The sequence below is a fragment of the Anthonomus grandis genome, chromosome 4 (genome assembly GCF_022605725.1).
Source record: "Anthonomus grandis grandis chromosome 4, icAntGran1.3, whole genome shotgun sequence".
In the NCBI taxonomy this organism is placed as follows: Eukaryota; Metazoa; Arthropoda; class Insecta; order Coleoptera; family Curculionidae; genus Anthonomus; species Anthonomus grandis.
The window spans coordinates 8,456,916-8,475,513 of NC_065549.1; the positions used below are offsets into that span (position 1 = coordinate 8,456,916).

The 18,598-nt window shown below is 32.1% G+C and overlaps 1 protein-coding gene and 1 long non-coding RNA gene across 7 annotated transcripts in view; one reads left to right on the plus strand and one right to left on the minus strand.

Moving 5' to 3' along the window:
* LOC126735761 (probable multidrug resistance-associated protein lethal(2)03659) overlaps nt 1-18,598 on the minus strand; it is a 39,770-nt gene that overhangs the window by 15,919 nt on the left and 5,253 nt on the right. The window contains exons 1-6 of one of the 6 annotated variants that reach the window (XM_050439855.1): nt 18,132-18,488; nt 18,089-18,097; nt 11,520-11,644; nt 9,965-10,201; nt 9,744-9,904; nt 9,419-9,685 (exon numbers count right to left, since the gene is read on the minus strand). In XM_050439855.1, the coding sequence (XP_050295812.1) occupies nt 9,419-9,685; nt 9,744-9,904; nt 9,965-10,201; nt 11,520-11,611 (757 nt within the window). In that variant the 5' untranslated portion in view covers nt 11,612-11,644; nt 18,089-18,097; nt 18,132-18,488. Of the gene's footprint in view, nt 1-9,418; nt 9,686-9,743; nt 9,905-9,964; nt 10,202-11,519; nt 11,645-11,721; nt 11,860-13,335; nt 13,360-18,088; nt 18,489-18,598 lie in introns of those variants that run through there. The other 5 variants (XM_050439858.1, XM_050439857.1, XM_050439856.1 and 2 more) reach the window with 5 other exon arrangements.
* Nucleotides 18,227-18,598, plus strand: part of LOC126735765 (uncharacterized) — a 73,818-nt gene continuing 73,446 nt past the window's right edge. The window contains exon 1 of the long non-coding RNA XR_007660502.1: nt 18,227-18,385. This is a non-coding gene — a long non-coding RNA (uncharacterized LOC126735765). The remainder of the gene's footprint in view (nt 18,386-18,598) is intronic.

The following is an 18,598-nucleotide window of genomic DNA, read 5'->3' on the forward strand; positions in this document are numbered from 1 at the left end:
AAAAAAATGTAAATTTTATGGCACAATAGATTGGCACTGTGCTTTAGATATGCATAGCAACTGTTACAACAATTATCATTAAAATTACAACAAATGTAAATAATTTATTAATTTTTTATGTGCAGCAGGTCTATGAATCTTGAATTACCAAAGCATACTGTTTGGACTTCCTATTTAAAAGCCGGCTAATAATCGACCAATAAGACAATTTCTTATAGGCCAACTTTAATCCTAACAAAGACATAATTTATTATACTTCTTGGAAACCATCATATGATTATTTAACGTGTCTGGGATTTATTTTTGGCTATTAAGAGGGGTAAATTTGAAGTCTGTTGCTCTTTCATAATATTGGTTACTTCTCTCGTTCTTATTTTTTATTCTTACTGAAATCGGTTGACACGCGATCTCCGTTATTTCCTTAAATATCTAGTATTAATATAATTAGTAAGCATTTTAAGTGAAAAAGGTGTTTTATTGGTCCTTCATTGGAAAAAAATAAGATTTGAGAGTTTGGGACATTTGTATAAGGAAAAAATTAATAGCAACCAGAACCAGCAATATATCGAAGGTGGATGCGCTAATTTGGCATTAAATTAGCCACAATTGAACCAGCGACCATTCACATACTATTGTTTGACTTTAACTTTATTTACAACTTCTATTATAAAGCATAGAACGAATATTTAGATTTTAAATTTGGACACTACAAAGATCTATGCGTATCCTAAGTATTTAGTAAAACCTCATTTATCTCTAAACTAAAACTGATACTTTTTCTTGCAATTTTTAAAAAAAGTAAAGAAAAAAGACGCGGACGTGCCTAGCTTATGGAGTCATAATAGCGGAAAATGTAATTATGGCGCCCAATTGGAATTTTTCTCCATTACACCGTGCCCTTAAAATTGGTGGGAAATGTGTGGTTCTTTAGGTAGTAGGCAGATTGAAAAAATGTTGAATTGGGGCTTTCTTGTGTCATTTTTTAAGTTTTTCTACTTGCGTACTATAATTTCTGAAAGACCCATACATTTCTTATTAGATAAACTTATTAAACAAAAAATTCTGCGAGGAGTCCAAGTTTCCCTCCATTCCTAATACTTTGAAATCTATTGTGGCATTTTGGAATATAAAGTTTATATAAGAAAAAAAAACTTTTCTAGCCTTACAGATGACCTATTTATAAGGTCGAAACGTCGGTGTTTGTCTAAATGAAAAAATTCAAGATTTCAAGCATTTACCCTTCTAGGGATTCTTATACTAATGAGATTAATATTTTCTTATTCCAGGTATAAATAAGTAAAAAAAAATATGAATCTAAAAAAATGACCATTTTCGGGGATATAAAGGAAAAAATTTCATTAGTTAGACCCTTTATATCTCAGCAGTGATAAATATTTTCCAATTTCCAGGATCAAGGGATTTTCGTATGCTTATTTGGGATATAGCTTTAAAATCACTGCTGTAATCAATATTGAACAATATGTGAAAAACAGCAATTCTTACGATTTCACTTACATTCTGATTTTCTTCGTCGTGTTTCTCTTATTTTGATCTTATAAATTGGTTTTTGAAATATTTTTTTTCTTTTTGATTTTCTACTGCTTTTATAAAATATCTTTTTCTGCTTCTTCTTTATTACCTTCGGGTTTATCTTTTAATTTTATAATTTATTTAATGCTGTAACTAAGTAAGTTGTTCATGAAAGCTGATTGCTACTAAGAGTTATAGTATAGTTTCCACTCTTTTATTTTTTAATTGAGATTTTCCATTTGAAAAATTAATTTTTTTACACTTCTTTTCTTGATTTACGTTTCCTGCTTTGTTTGTTTTTATATGTCTCTTTATATATTCGACATTTTTAGTTTTAGTACTTTTCTTGTTGTTTACTTACTTTCTTCCAGGTTTTTAATTACCACTTCATCATTTATTCTTTGCTTTGTTTTGTTCCAATTATCTTTTGTTTACTTCCATAAATTTCTCTCCTTAAATGTTAGGTTCCACCCTATTTAATTAGGGATTACGTCGGGTGTTCGACTTGTAGACAGAAAAAGAAAGTCGTGTAATTGGTTACGAGAAATTAATTTATTCTCCTAAACTTTAACTGGTTAATCGCGGCAATCTCTGATTTTACACTTTGCTTTATATACAACTATTTATATTTTATGGATTTTTATAAAAGAGCGCGGAGCCCGGTACATGTCTAATATGCAACCACCTGGTCTAACATAACGCAAAGACTACTCTCCAACGACTGTTTTAAAGGCGAAAACCGAAATTCAGACTCGTTACAACTATTATTTTTTGCATGCCCTACTTCTTTTTTATTACAGGCGGCTCGAACTTATCGCGGGAACCGATCCTTTGACGGCGCGTATTTTTCAGCGCTTTCCGGGTACAAAGCCATAAATCACGAGCACTTCTGCCGAATTAGGGGAATGTCGAGTGATACAAAATGGTATGAGGTATTTAAAACCGTGGGTATGGCGAGCTAACTATTAAAATATAAAAATCTCCTAACATACCGCCGCCCTTGAAAGTATCCGGGAGATATCTTTCAAAATAATCAGAAAATGGAGATGAGATGCTTACCTAAATCAGAGACTGCAAAATTAGGACTAAGATTTACATAAGCAGTTAAGTACTTAAATTAACATATATACACCAGCAAAAACATTTGTGCTTTAAATTACATTACCAAATCACGCTTAAAAATAGACGCATCATTGCTTTTTCAAAAAACAAATAGGTAATCTTAAACTAAAAGGATTATATTCCTAGTACAAATAGGATGAGAAGTGGACTGTATTATTGAAATTAGCATGAACATTTCGTAAAATAAATACAAATGATTATTCCACTGGAAGAACAAAGCATAACTAAAAGCTAGCTTAAAATATAGATTTCATATAATACTAAATTAAGCAAAATAAACACATTTTACAGCGTCAACAAGGGGATAGCCCTTTTTTATTCACTTTCGCGAATGTCACGGGGGGATTCGATGGGCAAGGGACAAATCTTTGTTATAGAGCGCTTCACAACACCACTAGAAGTTCGCACACTCACTACACGAACTGTTCCATCACTTCCAGAATGTAAGTCGACAACACGTCCTGTTCTCCATTGCAAGGAAGGCAGGTTGTCCTCCTTTAATAGGACCAGAGAACCTAATAGCTCCGATGGCTTGACCTTGGACTTCCACTTGAACCTTTGGTGCAGGGTATGCAGAAATTCATCAGACCATCTCTGCCAAAAGTGCTGAGACATCTTTTGCAGGTGCTGATACCTGGAGAGGCGACCATCAGGAACGTCCAATAAATCCAGCTCTGGATATTTATTAAGAGGGCGACCAATAAGAAAATGACCTGGTGTCAGCGCCTCGAGGTCATTCGGGTCATCACTGAGAGGAGTGAGCGGTCGGGAGTTCAGTATGGCCTCGATTTGTACAAGCAGGGTATAGAATTCCTCATAATGTAGAGGAGTATTATTTAAAACACGCTTAAGATGCTGTTTGGTGGACTTTACCGAAGCTTCCCAAAGACCACCAAAGTGTGGCGAGTGAGAAGGAATAAAACTCCATTGAATTTTATTATCCCTTAGCGCATTTTGAAACCTTTCATCCCTTAAAATAGTATTAATTTTGTCAAACTCATTCTTAGCCCCAACAAAATTAGAACCGTTATCAGAATGTAGATTTTTGCATAGACCTCTTCTAGATACAAAGCGCAAAAAGGCAGAAATAAAAGATTGAGTGGTAAGCTCTGTAGCTAGTTCAAGGTGTATTGCCTTGGTTGTCAAACACACGAACAAACAAATATAGCACTTAAGAAGCCTCCTATTTTTAAATTTGGAGTCCTTTAGAACAAAAGGTCCGGCATAATCTACACCGGTATTGTAAAAAGCATAGGAGGGAGTAACCCGGACACTGGGTAGAGCTGCCATTTGGGCCTTTAATGATCGAGGATTGGACTTGAAACAAATTATGCACTTCCGAATCCCTGATTTAACCAATTGTTTGCCATTTATTGGCCAAAATTGCTGCCTCACAAATGACAGCGTAGCTTGCGTTCCTGGATGTAGATTGCGGATATGCTCATGGGTGACAACAAGCTTAGAAAAGGGATGATTATAAGGTATCAGTATAGGATGTTTTTGGTTAAACGTCAGCTTAGAATGGTTTAATCGACCACCTACTCGTAGGAGGAGATGACTGTCAAGAAAAGGGTTGAGAGTACTAAGCTTACTACTAGGCCTTATCGTCTTATTATTTTTTAGGCTGAATAGGTCTTCAGGAAACGCGGAACTCTGAATTAACCCTACAAGGCAATTGACACTTTGTATTACCTCAGTTTGGGATAAGGCACCAGTAATTCTTTTGTCTTTATATTTTAAGTTAAAATGAAATCGCAAACAATAAGCGAGTACATTAATGAGCCTTGAATAAGAGGAATATTTCGAGCATAGGCTCATAACAAAATCATTGCTCTCCTTTGCAAAGAATATTAAGGATTTAGGATTAATGTCGATTATTTTAGATTTCTCGGTATTTTGTCGAGCGTAATTCGACACATGATTATTTGAAGGCCAAAAACTTTTATGTTTCAATAAAAAGGAGGGTCCGTGCCACCAAAGATTATTACTCTCCAAATCAACTGGGCTCATACCTCTAGAGATGATATCTGCAGGATTTTGTGACGAAATCACGTGATACCAATAGTCAACCATTAGAATATCGTTTAGAGAAATGCCAGTTGCTGTTTTAGATGAGGTGTCGAACACTACCCTTAACTTGGTAGTATTGCTGTCGAATTTCTTAATGGCATGGTGGGGCAAGTAATAGATGGGGTCTGACGTTTTTTCTTGGGAATTAATTTTTGACATATGTCCTAATTTTTCATATTCCTGAATAAACTGCGTGTAAGAGAATTTAAGTTCAGGGTTCCTTGTAAGTTTTCTTTCAATAGCCAAAAATCTTTTCATGGAAATTTCTTGGGAATCACCTAGTTTGGATACCGTGCCCTTTAAGGGCAAACTAACTTCAAATCTACCCGAAGAAGTTCGAGTAAAGGTACTCTTAAAATGGGATTCACACTCCATTTCCTCTGGGGTAAACTTACAGGGTTCATGGAAGGGTTCGTCAATGTGCCAAAACTTCTCAAGTGATTGTTTTAGCTCAAACTCATTATTCAAGGAAAAAGCCGATATGGATTTCAGGGGTGTAAAGCCCTTGGAAACATGCATAGGTCCAGAAATTACCCAACCAAGTTTGGTGTTCTGCAAGATAGGATTCCTTGTTCCAAGTTTCATTTGACCTGAAATAAGCAGGTCATAAAATAGACTAGCTCCTATAAGGAGATCAATTTCAGAGGATTCAAAGAAAGTGGGGTCTGCCAGAGTAATTTCTTTGGGAATAATGAAATTAGATACATTTAGCGTCTGCTGAGGACATTTATCGGTAATTTTATCGATTACTAAGGCAGTCAGATTAAAATGATAACTCTTACTTAAGTCCTTAATCGTTAATGAGGTTTTCTTATTAATATAGGTTGTTCCCTGATTTATACCACAAACAGGGATGCGAACTTTCTCACACTTGAGGTTTAGGATATCAAACAAGGTCTTTGATATAAGATTAGACTGTGACCCGCTATCAAGTAAGGCTCTACAGGGTATGGGTCTCGAACAGCTGTCATAAACATAAACTAAAGCAGTAGATAGGAGCACAAAAGTATTTGGTACAGAATTAGCACAAGCAAAACTGTAATCGATAGGCAAATCAGGCTGAAGATTATTCTCTTGTTGAGGATTACAAACCTTTTGATCTACTACCACTTGGTGTGAAGTAGCGTGGGGTAATTGATTCGATGGCAAGAAACTCGGGGTTTCACAAAGATGAGGATTTATGTTACCTCTTTGAGGATTGGGCAACTGTGTTGGGTTAATACCATCATGGTTATTGCTTGAGGTTGCCCTTATTTGGGCGGAAAGCGTATTTTGAGGGGGTTGCTTAATAATACTTGGATTTACATTTGAGGTTATGTGCCTGGAATCTTTCTCAAAGTTATTTCTGGGGTAATGTAGCAATGAATGATGCCTTCGCTGGCAAGCTCTACAAGAATGTTTGGATGTGCAAACAGATGCAAAATGACCTGGACGTAGGCAATTTGTACATAATTTTAGACGTTTCACCTCACTGTACTTTTCGCTCACAGGAAGTTTGAGGAATTTCTCACATGCATAGACAAAATGGCTATCTTTACAAACAGGACATTTATTTTCAAAAACGGCATTGGTGAATGTCTTAGGTGTACCATAACTCTTTTGAGGATTTGGATCATGTTTATTTTGCACTTTAAAATCAATTGACTCTAAGAGGTGGCAACGCTCTGTGAGGAATGTAGTGAGGTTAAGGATTGAAGGGCTATCAAAATTCTTGGAATAGATTTCCCATTCCCTACGTGTAAGTTGGCCAAATTTTGAGGTAAGTAGATATATTAAGGGTGTGTCCCAGTTATCCACATTTTCACCTAGATTTTTTAAACATCGATAATGTTTTTGAAAGTTATCTAAGAATTTGCGTAACTGGATATGGTTATCTTCTTTGAGGGATGGCAAGCTGAAAATTGCTTTCATATGAGCATGAATTATGGCCCTTTTATTCTCATAGCGCTCTTTGAGTAAATTCCATGCAACAGCATAGTTGCCATCGGTAGCTGTAAGGGAGCTAATTATCTGGGCAGCATCTCCTTTAAGGGCAGACTGGAGATAGTAAAATTTTTGCACCTTGGGTAAAGAGGGATTTTTATCAATAAGAGCCTCGAAGGTTTCATGAAACTGGGTCCATGATTCGTAAGAACCAGAAAACTCTGGTATGGATAATGGAGGTAATTTAGTGGATAAAATACTAGCCATATTATTTATAGGGTTGTTGCTGAGCTCAGGGTGAGTCTCAACGGTTAAACCAGGATTGTTGCTAGCATTTTTGAGGTTGGTGGCTTGTAATATAAGTTTTGCCTTGGAAATTATTGAGAAGTATTTTTCCTCGAAGTCTGATCTGACCTCGGTCTGATCTTGAGCATCAGGCAGTTTGTGCATCAAACAAATGTCTTCGATACCCAATTGAATTTGTTCAAATTCCTGCAAAAGGGAATCAGCAGCTTTAAACCTGGTCTCAATTTGGACGAGGTCTGAAGGAGTTAAAAGCTCGAGTTGGGGTAAGGCATTTAAAAATGTTTGGAAGCGAGTTAGAGAGGCTTTCATGTGACCTCTTTTGTTAATGAGGAATTTTATTTCTGCCTTAGCTTTATCTAAAATTTGTTCTGAACTAAGATCTTCCGTCATTTTGATGGTAACTGAGAAAACAATAAAAAGTTTTGCACTTATTTACCTATGCCAAAAAAGAAAAATTAAAGGTTAAAAATCTTAAAACAACAATATAAAAATTAATGGGTTAAACAACCAAGGCTTAAAAAATTTTACAAAACCTGAAAGAGACTAAAAAACACACCAAATAAAATTTAAATTAAATTATTAAATTTTATCATCAATAGTTTAGTAGGCTGGATACAAATATGTTGTTTTTAAGGCTATATATGCAAAAATCTATTTAAAATGCATAACTCAATTCTTAGAAGGGTGAATATGAGAATTTTAATCTTAAAAACATTAAAAACATATAAGTTTAAATCAAAAAAATAAGGTTTAGAGCTAAAAATGTAGTTTATAATATGTCAAATAGGTTTTTAGGGTTGAAAGATTTAGTTTATTAAGGGTTATATAAACTCTTCATTAAATTATGGTTGCATTTATTGAACTAGGTTAAAATATAAATATAGGTTTCAAGTAAAAATCCACAAAACAGCTTAATTACTGTAGGTTACGAAGGTTAAAATGTAAATAGAAAATAAAAACCAAACTTTATAGGTGTAATTAAAACCAACTTGTACAAATCTTAACTTAATTTGAACAAAACAGCTCATCAAAAACGTTAAGGTAACGGTTTGGAAGTCAGGATGACCCTAGGTTTACTGCTGGCTTTAATTACTTGGGTTATAATTGACTAACCTTTAATTATTGACTTGTTTTCCTGCTACTAGGAACACTGGTTGCTGGAACATCGACGAAAATACACTAAATATGGGTCGCACTACCATATTTTCCACATCAGGCACGAAGGATCAAAATTTTATGTTAGGTTCCACCCTATTTAATTAGGGATTACGTCGGGTGTTCGACTTGTAGACAGAAAAAGAAAGTCGTGTAATTGGTTACGAGAAATTAATTTATTCTCCTAAACTTTAACTGGTTAATCGCGGCAATCTCTGATTTTACACTTTGCTTTATATACAACTATTTATATTTTATGGATTTTTATAAAAGAGCGCGGAGCCCGGTACATGTCTAATATGCAACCACCTGGTCTAACATAACGCAAAGACTACTCTCCAACGACTGTTTTAAAGGCGAAAACCGAAATTCAGACTCGTTACAACTATTATTTTTTGCATGCCCTACTTCTTTTTTATTACAGGCGGCTCGAACTTATCGCGGGAACCGATCCTTTGACGGCGCGTATTTTTCAGCGCTTTCCGGGTACAAAGCCATAAATCACGAGCACTTCTGCCGAATTAGGGGAATGTCGAGTGATACAAAATGGTATGAGGTATTTAAAACCGTGGGTATGGCGAGCTAACTATTAAAATATAAAAATCTCCTAACATTAAATGCTTCCGACCTTTTTCCTATTTTCTTCAAAATTAGTTAAATTTTCCCTTTACCTAACATACTTAAAATTTTATACATGTTTCTCCATATTTTTGGTTATTCCATATTTTTTTTATCTTTCTTATATTAATTAATTTTTGATCGGCTGGATAAATAATAGAACAGCTGATTGTGGTAAGTAATGTATCTGCCTACCAGTAGTGTTTCTTTTGGCCAATTTTATATAATATGTTAAAAATTATTTTGTTGTTTTCTTTTGCAGTTGTACTTTTGTACTTACTCCTAAGCTTTTGTTTCTTTTTCTTTTCTTTTCATTCTCTCTGACTTATATGCTTATAAATAAATGGCATTTTGCTTTTTTTATCCTTCCCTCTTTCGTCAAACGTCTTCCTCCTTAGTACGCGTTTTTGCATCCAATTTTTTATATTGTAACAGAAATGGATATCTCGATTAAATAATTAATTCATAAACAATAATGAATCTACTATATTAGAAAATAATTTAACAATTTAAGGAAGATATGGAAAAACAGTTATTTTACTTTGAGAGCTTTACATCACTGCCAAGAAAAATATTTTACTATTCCAATCCTTTAAAATCACTACTGAGATATCATAATTTTTCAAATATAAATAATGTGATAAATAATTTATCATTTTTGACCAAATTAAAAAAAACCCCAAAATTCTCTTACTTTGTAGTGGAACGAACAGAATCAGCGCTATCACCCCAATCATTCCAGTGGGTCCCGAACTGAAATAAATTAAAACCAACACCACTGTAAGTTCAACCGGTGCCATCCATAAACTGTGGATATGTGTGGTAGCCAGTTCAAATCTCCCGACATCATTGGAGATCAGATTTACCATTTGCCCCACGGTGGTTTCCACTAGGGCGGCCTTGCTTAACTTAAGGGCTTTTCGGTAAATTAGGGCTGAAGTTGCCACCCGAATTTTCATCCCTAAAAAAGCGAAAATCGTGTTAAAAATTAAACTACAGTTTCATATTTCCGGGTTTACCCAAATGGAAGTTGTTAAGCATAAAATTATGGATGAAGGCTTGAGAGACGAACGTGGAAACAGCAATGGCACCCGCATACAAAAAGGCTTCTTGCTTGGGCATATTGGATCCTGGTTCATAGTATTCCAGGAGTTTGGATAGGAAGAACGGTTGGCTCAGTCTAGAATTTAAATCAAAATTGTTACTAAAATTATTGTTTTTTTTTTGTTTGGAAACTTACCTTGCAAATAACTCACAAAATAAATAACATAACCCTAATATAATAAATTCTTTTCCGAACACCCTGGCGATTGCCCTCCATAGCGAAGGGTTATTCGGTCGTGTTTTTAGTTGCCTTAACCACTGTTTCTCTAGTCTGTCTCCTAAATAGGTGGATTCGTGCGAGGGTAAAGGTGGAAAGAGGTCGTCAGCGAGTAATTCTTTTTTGAAACCTTTTCGGAATAGTGGAAACAACCATCTATGTAAAAATAAATTATAAAAATAAAAGATTGTTCTCATTTCTGTTCATTGTTCTCATATCCAAGATTATTAGCACTATTGGGTTATGATTAAAACATAAGCAAAAACTTTTTATTACTGACTTAAAATATGCTAAAATAAATAAAAAATAAATCGTTTCTTGGTACCCGAACTGAACAAATACCAATTATATACGTATATCCTTGTCCAAATAGACACTTAGAACTTGAACATTATAATCACTGCTGAGATTAAAATCCAGATAATCAGTTTCATTAACCAGGTCATTAAAGCAGTTAAATCCCTGCTCTGAGAAATATCTCATTATGAGGTACATTTTGCATAATTTAGGGCACCAAATTTTATACATTTCGATATTGAAGAACTTGTAAATCAGTGCCAAAATAAAAATGTTTATATAATTTTAAGCAAAAATTATTAAATATCTTAAATGACTGATAAAATTATTAGTTTATTTTTTTTTTAAATTTTTCATGAGACATGAAAAATAAGATTTTATTTCCGTTCTTTAAGATACATCAGAGGAAGATAACGATATAAGAATGGCCATTGAGTTCGTAATAAAAAAAACCATATTAAGAAAAATAAACAATAATTTTATATTTCATTAAGTAGGAGAAAAACCCCCAATCTATAAAAGATCACATTTTTAGTTTTTTGCAATTGATGCAATTTTTTTTATTAAATAAATAACGAAGAAGGTATTGACAGTTTTTTGGGTTTAATTAATAATTACTGAAAAACTTTTAAAATTTGAGCTAATAATTTTTATTGCCATGTAAAAAAAAAACTGAATATAAAACTCATAAAAGAGAATGAGAAGTTTTTGAAAAAATTGAAAAATTAACAATGGAACTTTTCTTTCTGTAATTTAATCTGAAGGAAGGCAATTAAATTAAAAAAAATGTATGACAAAAGTTTCCATTTCCCATGGGAAAGTAAAAAAAATAATTATTATTTATTATAGAATCTTTGGAGGAGAACAAAACAAAAATTCACTAAATGTTATGCTACCCAAAAAAATAATTTTCATTTTACTGTTTTTCGTGCAGAAAAACCTGATAGAACTTAAAACCCAATAAACAATTTTAAAATTTTAATTTTCCTATTGATGCTTTTTTTCCAATAGAAAATCTAAGGTGTTACACATTTTTTGAAAAAATGGCCTTAAAAGTCCATAGTAAAGTAAGTAAGAAAAAAAAACTACCCTTTTTTCGAAAAACACAAGGAAAAAGCACCATGCTAAATAGCTATTAAAGAAATAACAAAATAGTTCTAAAAATAAAACAACTTACGTGAAAAATATTTTCGAAAATATATTGGCAGTACGAAATGGGTGTGTCTTTTTGCTGTTTTTCCTCGCTTCGGCCTCTTTGTAATCCTCCATTTTGTGTATCACCTATTCCTCATCAAACCTAAACTGAAGAAAAAAACTATTTAATATTATTTATCACTAACACTAATGATTAATTTAAATTGTAAACCCCCTAGAAGTACCTAATAAACAGTTGCTTATTTAACACTGATGAAATAAAATTAATATGCGAGCTCCCATAGTGCTAATCACGGATGCAAATCGCAAATGATAAGAGTTTTTATATAGTCAATAATAAGCAGTAATTAATGTTATCAAACGCTTATACCGGTTATATTTATTTAATTTTTTTTTAATGCCAGTGTACTTAAATCAATAAACGTGATGAAATCTTTAATTGAAAGTAACCATTTAAACATACAAACTGATTAAAAAAAAGTTATATAAATGCAAAGTCATTATTTGCTACAAAGTTATTGGACGCATACTTAAATGTAATAAAATCAATTTTTTCGAACAAAATAATTAAATCGGATATCAACAAAACCTTTAAAAAGAAAGACAAAAAGAATCTTAATCCAAATATCGAGAAGACAAATTACGCACAGAAAAGCATGAAAAATGGAAAGATTTCATTTGACAAAAAAGGGCAAAAAAATACAATTTTTCACCTTTAAGTATTTTTAATGGTAAATTTAGAAGTTTGTGATAAAATAGTGAAAAAAAAACCAAGTGATTTAATTTATAGGATCTTAGTGTGTACTATAAAAGTACTTTATTCATAAAATTAACAAATATAAAATTTAAAGTTGGTGTAAGACACTGTAAGACCTCGAATAACAATGAATACTAATCTTAAATTAACCTTATAAAAACTATTGTTTAAAAAGCCCCAACTAAATAATTGTTGAACAGGGACAATTAATTTTTTGCTGAAATACGTGAAAAATAAATATTTGAAAAAATGTTACTCTGAAAGTAATCAAACATTTTCCATGTGTAATTTTTGTAAATAACTGAAATATTTATCCTAAAATAAATAATTAATAACATGCCTTATAATTGTTGGCGTTTCGCTTATATTGTGCCATCATCGGAGCCTCCTAATGTTGATTTTTAATTATTTAAAGACCTTATAGTGATCTTATATATAATGAAAATAAAAGGCAGGAAATTATGACAAAATATAAAAAACAAAGTTCAGCAGAGTAAAAGAAATAAAAAAAGGTATAAATAATTCTTGTCAAAAGATAATTATACAGGGTGTCCCAAAATTAGTGGACGAAACGCGAACCCTGTATTCTTTGGTCAAAAATAACCTCACTTTTTCCTATAAACATATATCGGCAAACGCCCCCCAAGGGAGCTACGCCCCTTTTAAAGAGGGCACCTGAAGATGGTTTTTTCCACTTATTTTCGAAACGGGTAAATATAAAAATTTTAAATTTTGGTATTCTCCCAATTTTTAATTATATTTTATTTATAATTTTACATTTCGCCTTTTAAAAGTATATAATTTTTTTATATTGTTGCTTATAGGGATCATAATATATACATTTTCCAAAAAAAGAAAACAAAAACCAAGTTGTCAGCTGATAAAATTAAACGATGTGAGAAAAAGTCGATAAAAGTTAATTTAGTTAAAAATATGTCTAATAAAATCAGTTAAGGTTCTGTTCAAGAGGATTAAAATATGTTTTAAATCACAGATTGGTCTAAATTATAGCCTTCTATTTTGCGTATGCTTTTAGTTTAATATAAACCACAAGATCAAAGCAAAATTTTAGGTACTTTACCTAAAGTATTTAAATTCTGTTCACACAATACCATTTTTGTCTCTGGCCTGTGATTAGCATGCCAAATAGCAAGAGAAAAGTGCTGAAAAGGAAGGAACTTTAATAAAAAAATAATATTAAGTTTTTAGGACTAATTACTTGAAAATTAAAGTAATATTTATGTTTAGTTGGATTCAAATATATTTGGACAAATATATTAAAATATTATAACAAAGAATGTTTTCTTTAGGCTAATCAATATAATATAAAACTTACTGTAAGGGTTCTTCAAATTTATAGTAATAAGAATTAAATAATATTTGGGGATTTTTGTTGATAAGCACCTGAAGAGGTATCAAAAAGGGCTCTACTTAAATAAACAAATTAGATATCTTATACATACGTTCTACGTTCTACGTAATATTACGAGCAAAAAGTTGATACTAATGATATATTATCAGGGCACTGGTGGAACCTCTTACAAAATATGGAATAATTGTGTGGGGTGGAATGTACGATTTGCATCTTACTCAAATACATGTCGTTCACAACCACATTGTAAGAATAATTTTAAATAAACCAAGACCTTGTCCAACAAATCAACTATACTCTATAGAACTAAATGATATATAAATCTTATATATCCTTGCGGTGCGGTGTGTAGTTTTATACATAATAGTAAACATTCAAAATCCAAATGTAACTTAAATCAACATTTTATGACATATCTGGCACCTAAATTTACCATTTAATTAACTATTCTAAATACTAACAAAATATTAGGAGGGAAATAGATGGGTTCTTTTTACTATTTGTAAGAGTATAATAAATTATATTATATATTGTTATATTTCTGTTATTTTTTGTTTTTTTTTTCTCCTCTTTTTTGTTAGAATAAATAAATTTTAGAGGTTTGTAACTTAGGCGCGCTATATAAGATTTACTTTATTTTCCATTGATGATGTTAGAAAGTTACCCAATATATCTGTACTTTGGTAGAATAAAGGCCAATGTCCATTTCAGCTGTTTTGAGAAAAACAGGGTTAATGAGATGGATTGACTTTATATTTTTATAAATTGTGACCCTTTTTTCCTACTTTACTTATTTTTGGGATTTTAAATCTTAAGAAGAGATTCTTTTTGAAAATGTATTGTTAGTCTTCTAAATTGCAAAAAAAATGGACATTGGCCCCAAGAATCGAAAAGCAGTACAGACATTGGCCCCTAAGCGCGGACATTGGCCAAGGCGGTATTAAAGAGCTAATGGACATCGGCCTTTTTGCTACAATAAAACAATCCCAATTACGAAAATAATCTTTATTTATACACGAAATTCGTATTTTTTAGCATTAGAAAATTAATTTTCTGTGGCCATAGATCTTTACTGCTTATGCGATACCTACACTAAAATAACAGAGAAAGTTAGTTATTTTCTTCATGCTCAGGGTCTTGTATATCTTCAACATTTAAGTCGGAAGATCTTTATAAGTTCTCATAAAATGGTTTGTTATAATCGCTAATGTAAGGCAGCAAATCTAACAAATTTTTGATTTTAAGATCTGATGCCAATGGTAAAGGTTCTTGATTTATAGGTTTAGGCACATCAATATCCAGAATCGCAGGCCGGTTTCGTACAGAACCTCTTCTCAGGTCAACAACCTTAAACTCTTTACTATCGTTAATGCTCGTTTTGTAAAAAATCTGAAACTGGTGTTCAACGGAGAACTTCATCCATTTAATCCGTATCCACGGAACAACTTCAGCAATCTCATTTTTTTTTCTATTTCTATGAACGAATTTTTCCGTCAAAAGGCTGTTAAAATTTAATAAAGGCTGTTAAGTCTTTTTGTAACATTGCCTTAACTTGTAGGGGTGGATTTCGGCGCACAGTTCTTATAAAATTAGTCCAGTCATGGGGGACTTCTATTTCAGCAGTCGCTTTTTTCTTGCATATTTCGATTGCTGCATGGATTTTGTCGGCCTTCATATGAGTATGACCAGGCTCCATAAATTTGTAGTTGATTTTTTGCAAATTATGTCCTAGATCTTGACATTCTTTCAAGACATAGCTCATCATAGTACACATAAAAATATTTCTGTTTTGCCCCGAACATGAATCACTATAAAGATTTAAAACCTCCGTTTCCTTTGGTAATGATAAGATGTATTTTCGGACGCATGAAGCAATTTTTTGACCTCCACGAGCAGCAATTGTCTCATCCCATAAAAAGCAAATTCCCCAAATTGCCGGCAGTTGAAGTCTGATGAACAGTTAAATTATAAGTCCAGAGTTGTCTTTTATAAAAAGAAACACCATTACGCAAATATGGTGTAGGTAAGCACTTTTGTAGGTCGAATGATGCAACAACAAATTTGATGTCTTTCTTGTTGTTTTCTCTATCTAGTGACTTAAGTTTGTAAGCCATTTCAGAGAGGTTTAAGTGAGCGTTTCTTTGTTCCAAAACTTCAATTTTAGTTTTTTCTTCTTCTGTAAGATTTTTACCATCAAATGTCTTTAACTTTACATTTGAACTGTCACATTTAAAGCAAGTGTCGTTCGCAGGGGCATGAAATGAAAAGTTGAATTCTTCATCAAAAATCTGTCTGTAAAGTGACTCTTTTTCGGGGCTTATGTTTTGTTCCTCGCAATACTGAATGTAAAGTCGATACATTTGGGCAATTGAAAGATCGGGACTTAAATATTTTTTTGATGTCATCTCTCTAGAGTAATGACTGCTGTATGTAGGAAAACTATTAATATGTGATTTAATAAAATCTCTTTTTTCCTCGGTAACTTTATAATGATTTTGATGTTTTCCCCGACCGTCTGAAGAGCAAATATTTGAATCATTTAATCTTTTTTTTTCCACAATTACTCTCACTTTTTTAAGGGTCAAATCAAAAGTATTTAGGTACATTTTCTGACCAACCTCCAAATTCTTGTGATCTTCATTTGTGAGAAAGTACTTTCTTGAATAGTTTCTTCGACTAGGTTTAATTTGCTTATCAGCTGATTTTCTTTGTCGTTCTTTAAATTTTGCACATTCCCTAACAGTTTCCGCTATAAACTGATCTTGACTATGCCTTGATAAATTGTAGAAATCTCTAAATAGATTCTTGCCTTTGGACATCTTCAAATTTTCTGCCAACATATTAGGTGCCCTTTGTAGGATTCCTTTTTTTGTCTTATATTCTTTTCCTTTTTCTTTGCGATCCCTTCTTTCATTTTCCATCCAACTTTTTTCATTCCTTACACGTTTTTTAGTTTTTTCTCAGTCATCTCTACAAAATTTCCAGGGTCCTTTTGCTCATTTTGATAATTTAACGTTATTCAAACACAGAACACAGTTTACTAATAATATAATAAATTACACTAAAAATTTGAGGTTATAAAAACTAGGTACGCATTAAAATCTTAAGGCCAATCTCCTAAATAAAATAATACAAAAGCGCCAAAGTCCATATTATGGACTTTGGCCATTTAATTTATTCTTCTAATATATTGAAAAGGCCTAAGTCCAGAGATTGGCCTTTTTTCTATTAACTAGAATTGGACATAGGCCTTTGTGTATTTTGTTTATTTCGCTAAAACACAAGTATTTTGGACTTTAGCCTTTTCAATAATGTTAAGTCTTTATTAAACTAACTTCCTATGCCTATAACTCAAATATGGGAAATTTGGACATTGGCCCTTTTTCTACCAAGGTACAGATATATTTTAGCTACTTTGTTGATTAATAAAGGTGGAGAAGATCAGAGGTACTGTTCTCTCCAAATAAATAAATAAAATATTCAATCATAAAGTTAGGGAATATGTATGTAATAATTCTAATAAATTTAGTATATTCTTAAGGTGATATACACCTATTTTTGATTTATGCATGTTTTATGTTAGGGAAAAGTATGGAATTTGATAGGATAAATTTGTATACTGGCTTTGGTTATTTATATTTTTTTTGTTTTCTATAATGTTAGCGTTATAGGCACATATTCATTATTAATATTTTAATATAAACATTTTCGAAATAAATTAGAAGATTGGAAATTAACTTCGGTTTTATTCAAATATTTTTAGAAATAATGGAGTGATTTAAAACTAACTTTCACATATGTAAAGGTCTATCTATAAGCATTTTTTCGGCAAAAGTTACAATTCAAAAACTTAAAATGCATTTTACTCGCGACTACCCATTTTAACATTCGCTCCTTTTTTATCAAACTCTAAGCACAAAGAAGTATTAGAAAGGGCGCAAAGTTCTTCTTAATAAATAATAATTAATATACTATTTAACATATAAAGTAGATATATCCATTTTAATAAAGTCTGAAAATAATTTCACACAAGGTCATTACCGATATTCTCGAAATATATTTTATATAGGAAATTCCCTGGATTTCTATTTCGATGATAATTATATCAGAACTTTAAAAATAATAATTTTAGTATTGCAAGGACATGAACATATTTTCAGAATATCCTAACTGTATATTCCTGTAATATTCGTGCTATGCCTTTGCGTAACTAGGAACTTTTTGTTTACAATATTCTATCCCAAAATTATATATAATTATAAGACAAATTAAAAAAAAATATATATATAAACTAAAGCCAGCCATGCGCAAATAATACTGATCTACGCCAACATTTCCTAAGTTATCCAAACAAAAAACACGATTCCTACCGTATTTTACAGCACAATTTACCAAATTTTTGCAAATAAAAACCTTTAAAAAATGCCATAAAGTAATAATTAATTAAGCACGTCCTACTTACCGGCATTCATACACTGTAACCCAACATATATTCTTTATCTATGTACACTGTACACACACACGAAATGCGAAAAAGCGGCAGCTGTTCCAAGTAAACTTCCCCACCACCCACGTGGGATCAAACAGTTTCAATGAATTGCACAACAGTTCGTAATAATTTTTTTTCCAATAATTTTTATCAAAAAATTATCACGAGAAAACACACTAAGAAAAACAAATCGAAATCACTGCTTAAACATTAGATTGGGAAACAAATTAGATTTACATTACCGTTATGATTGGGAAACTGATATGATATGTAAGTATGTGCTAAAAATATCGCCAACCAGTACGAGTATACGGTGCTTAATAATAAAAAAAAGGTTTTTCTATGGCGTGTGACTAGTAATCGCTATAATGACAATTTACTATCGATCCGACTGGTATTAAGCGATTAATTGTTAAGTAACTTATATGAAAGGTCAATGTTGTGTGCATAGAAGAGCGGAATAAAAACCAATTTGGTAATTGC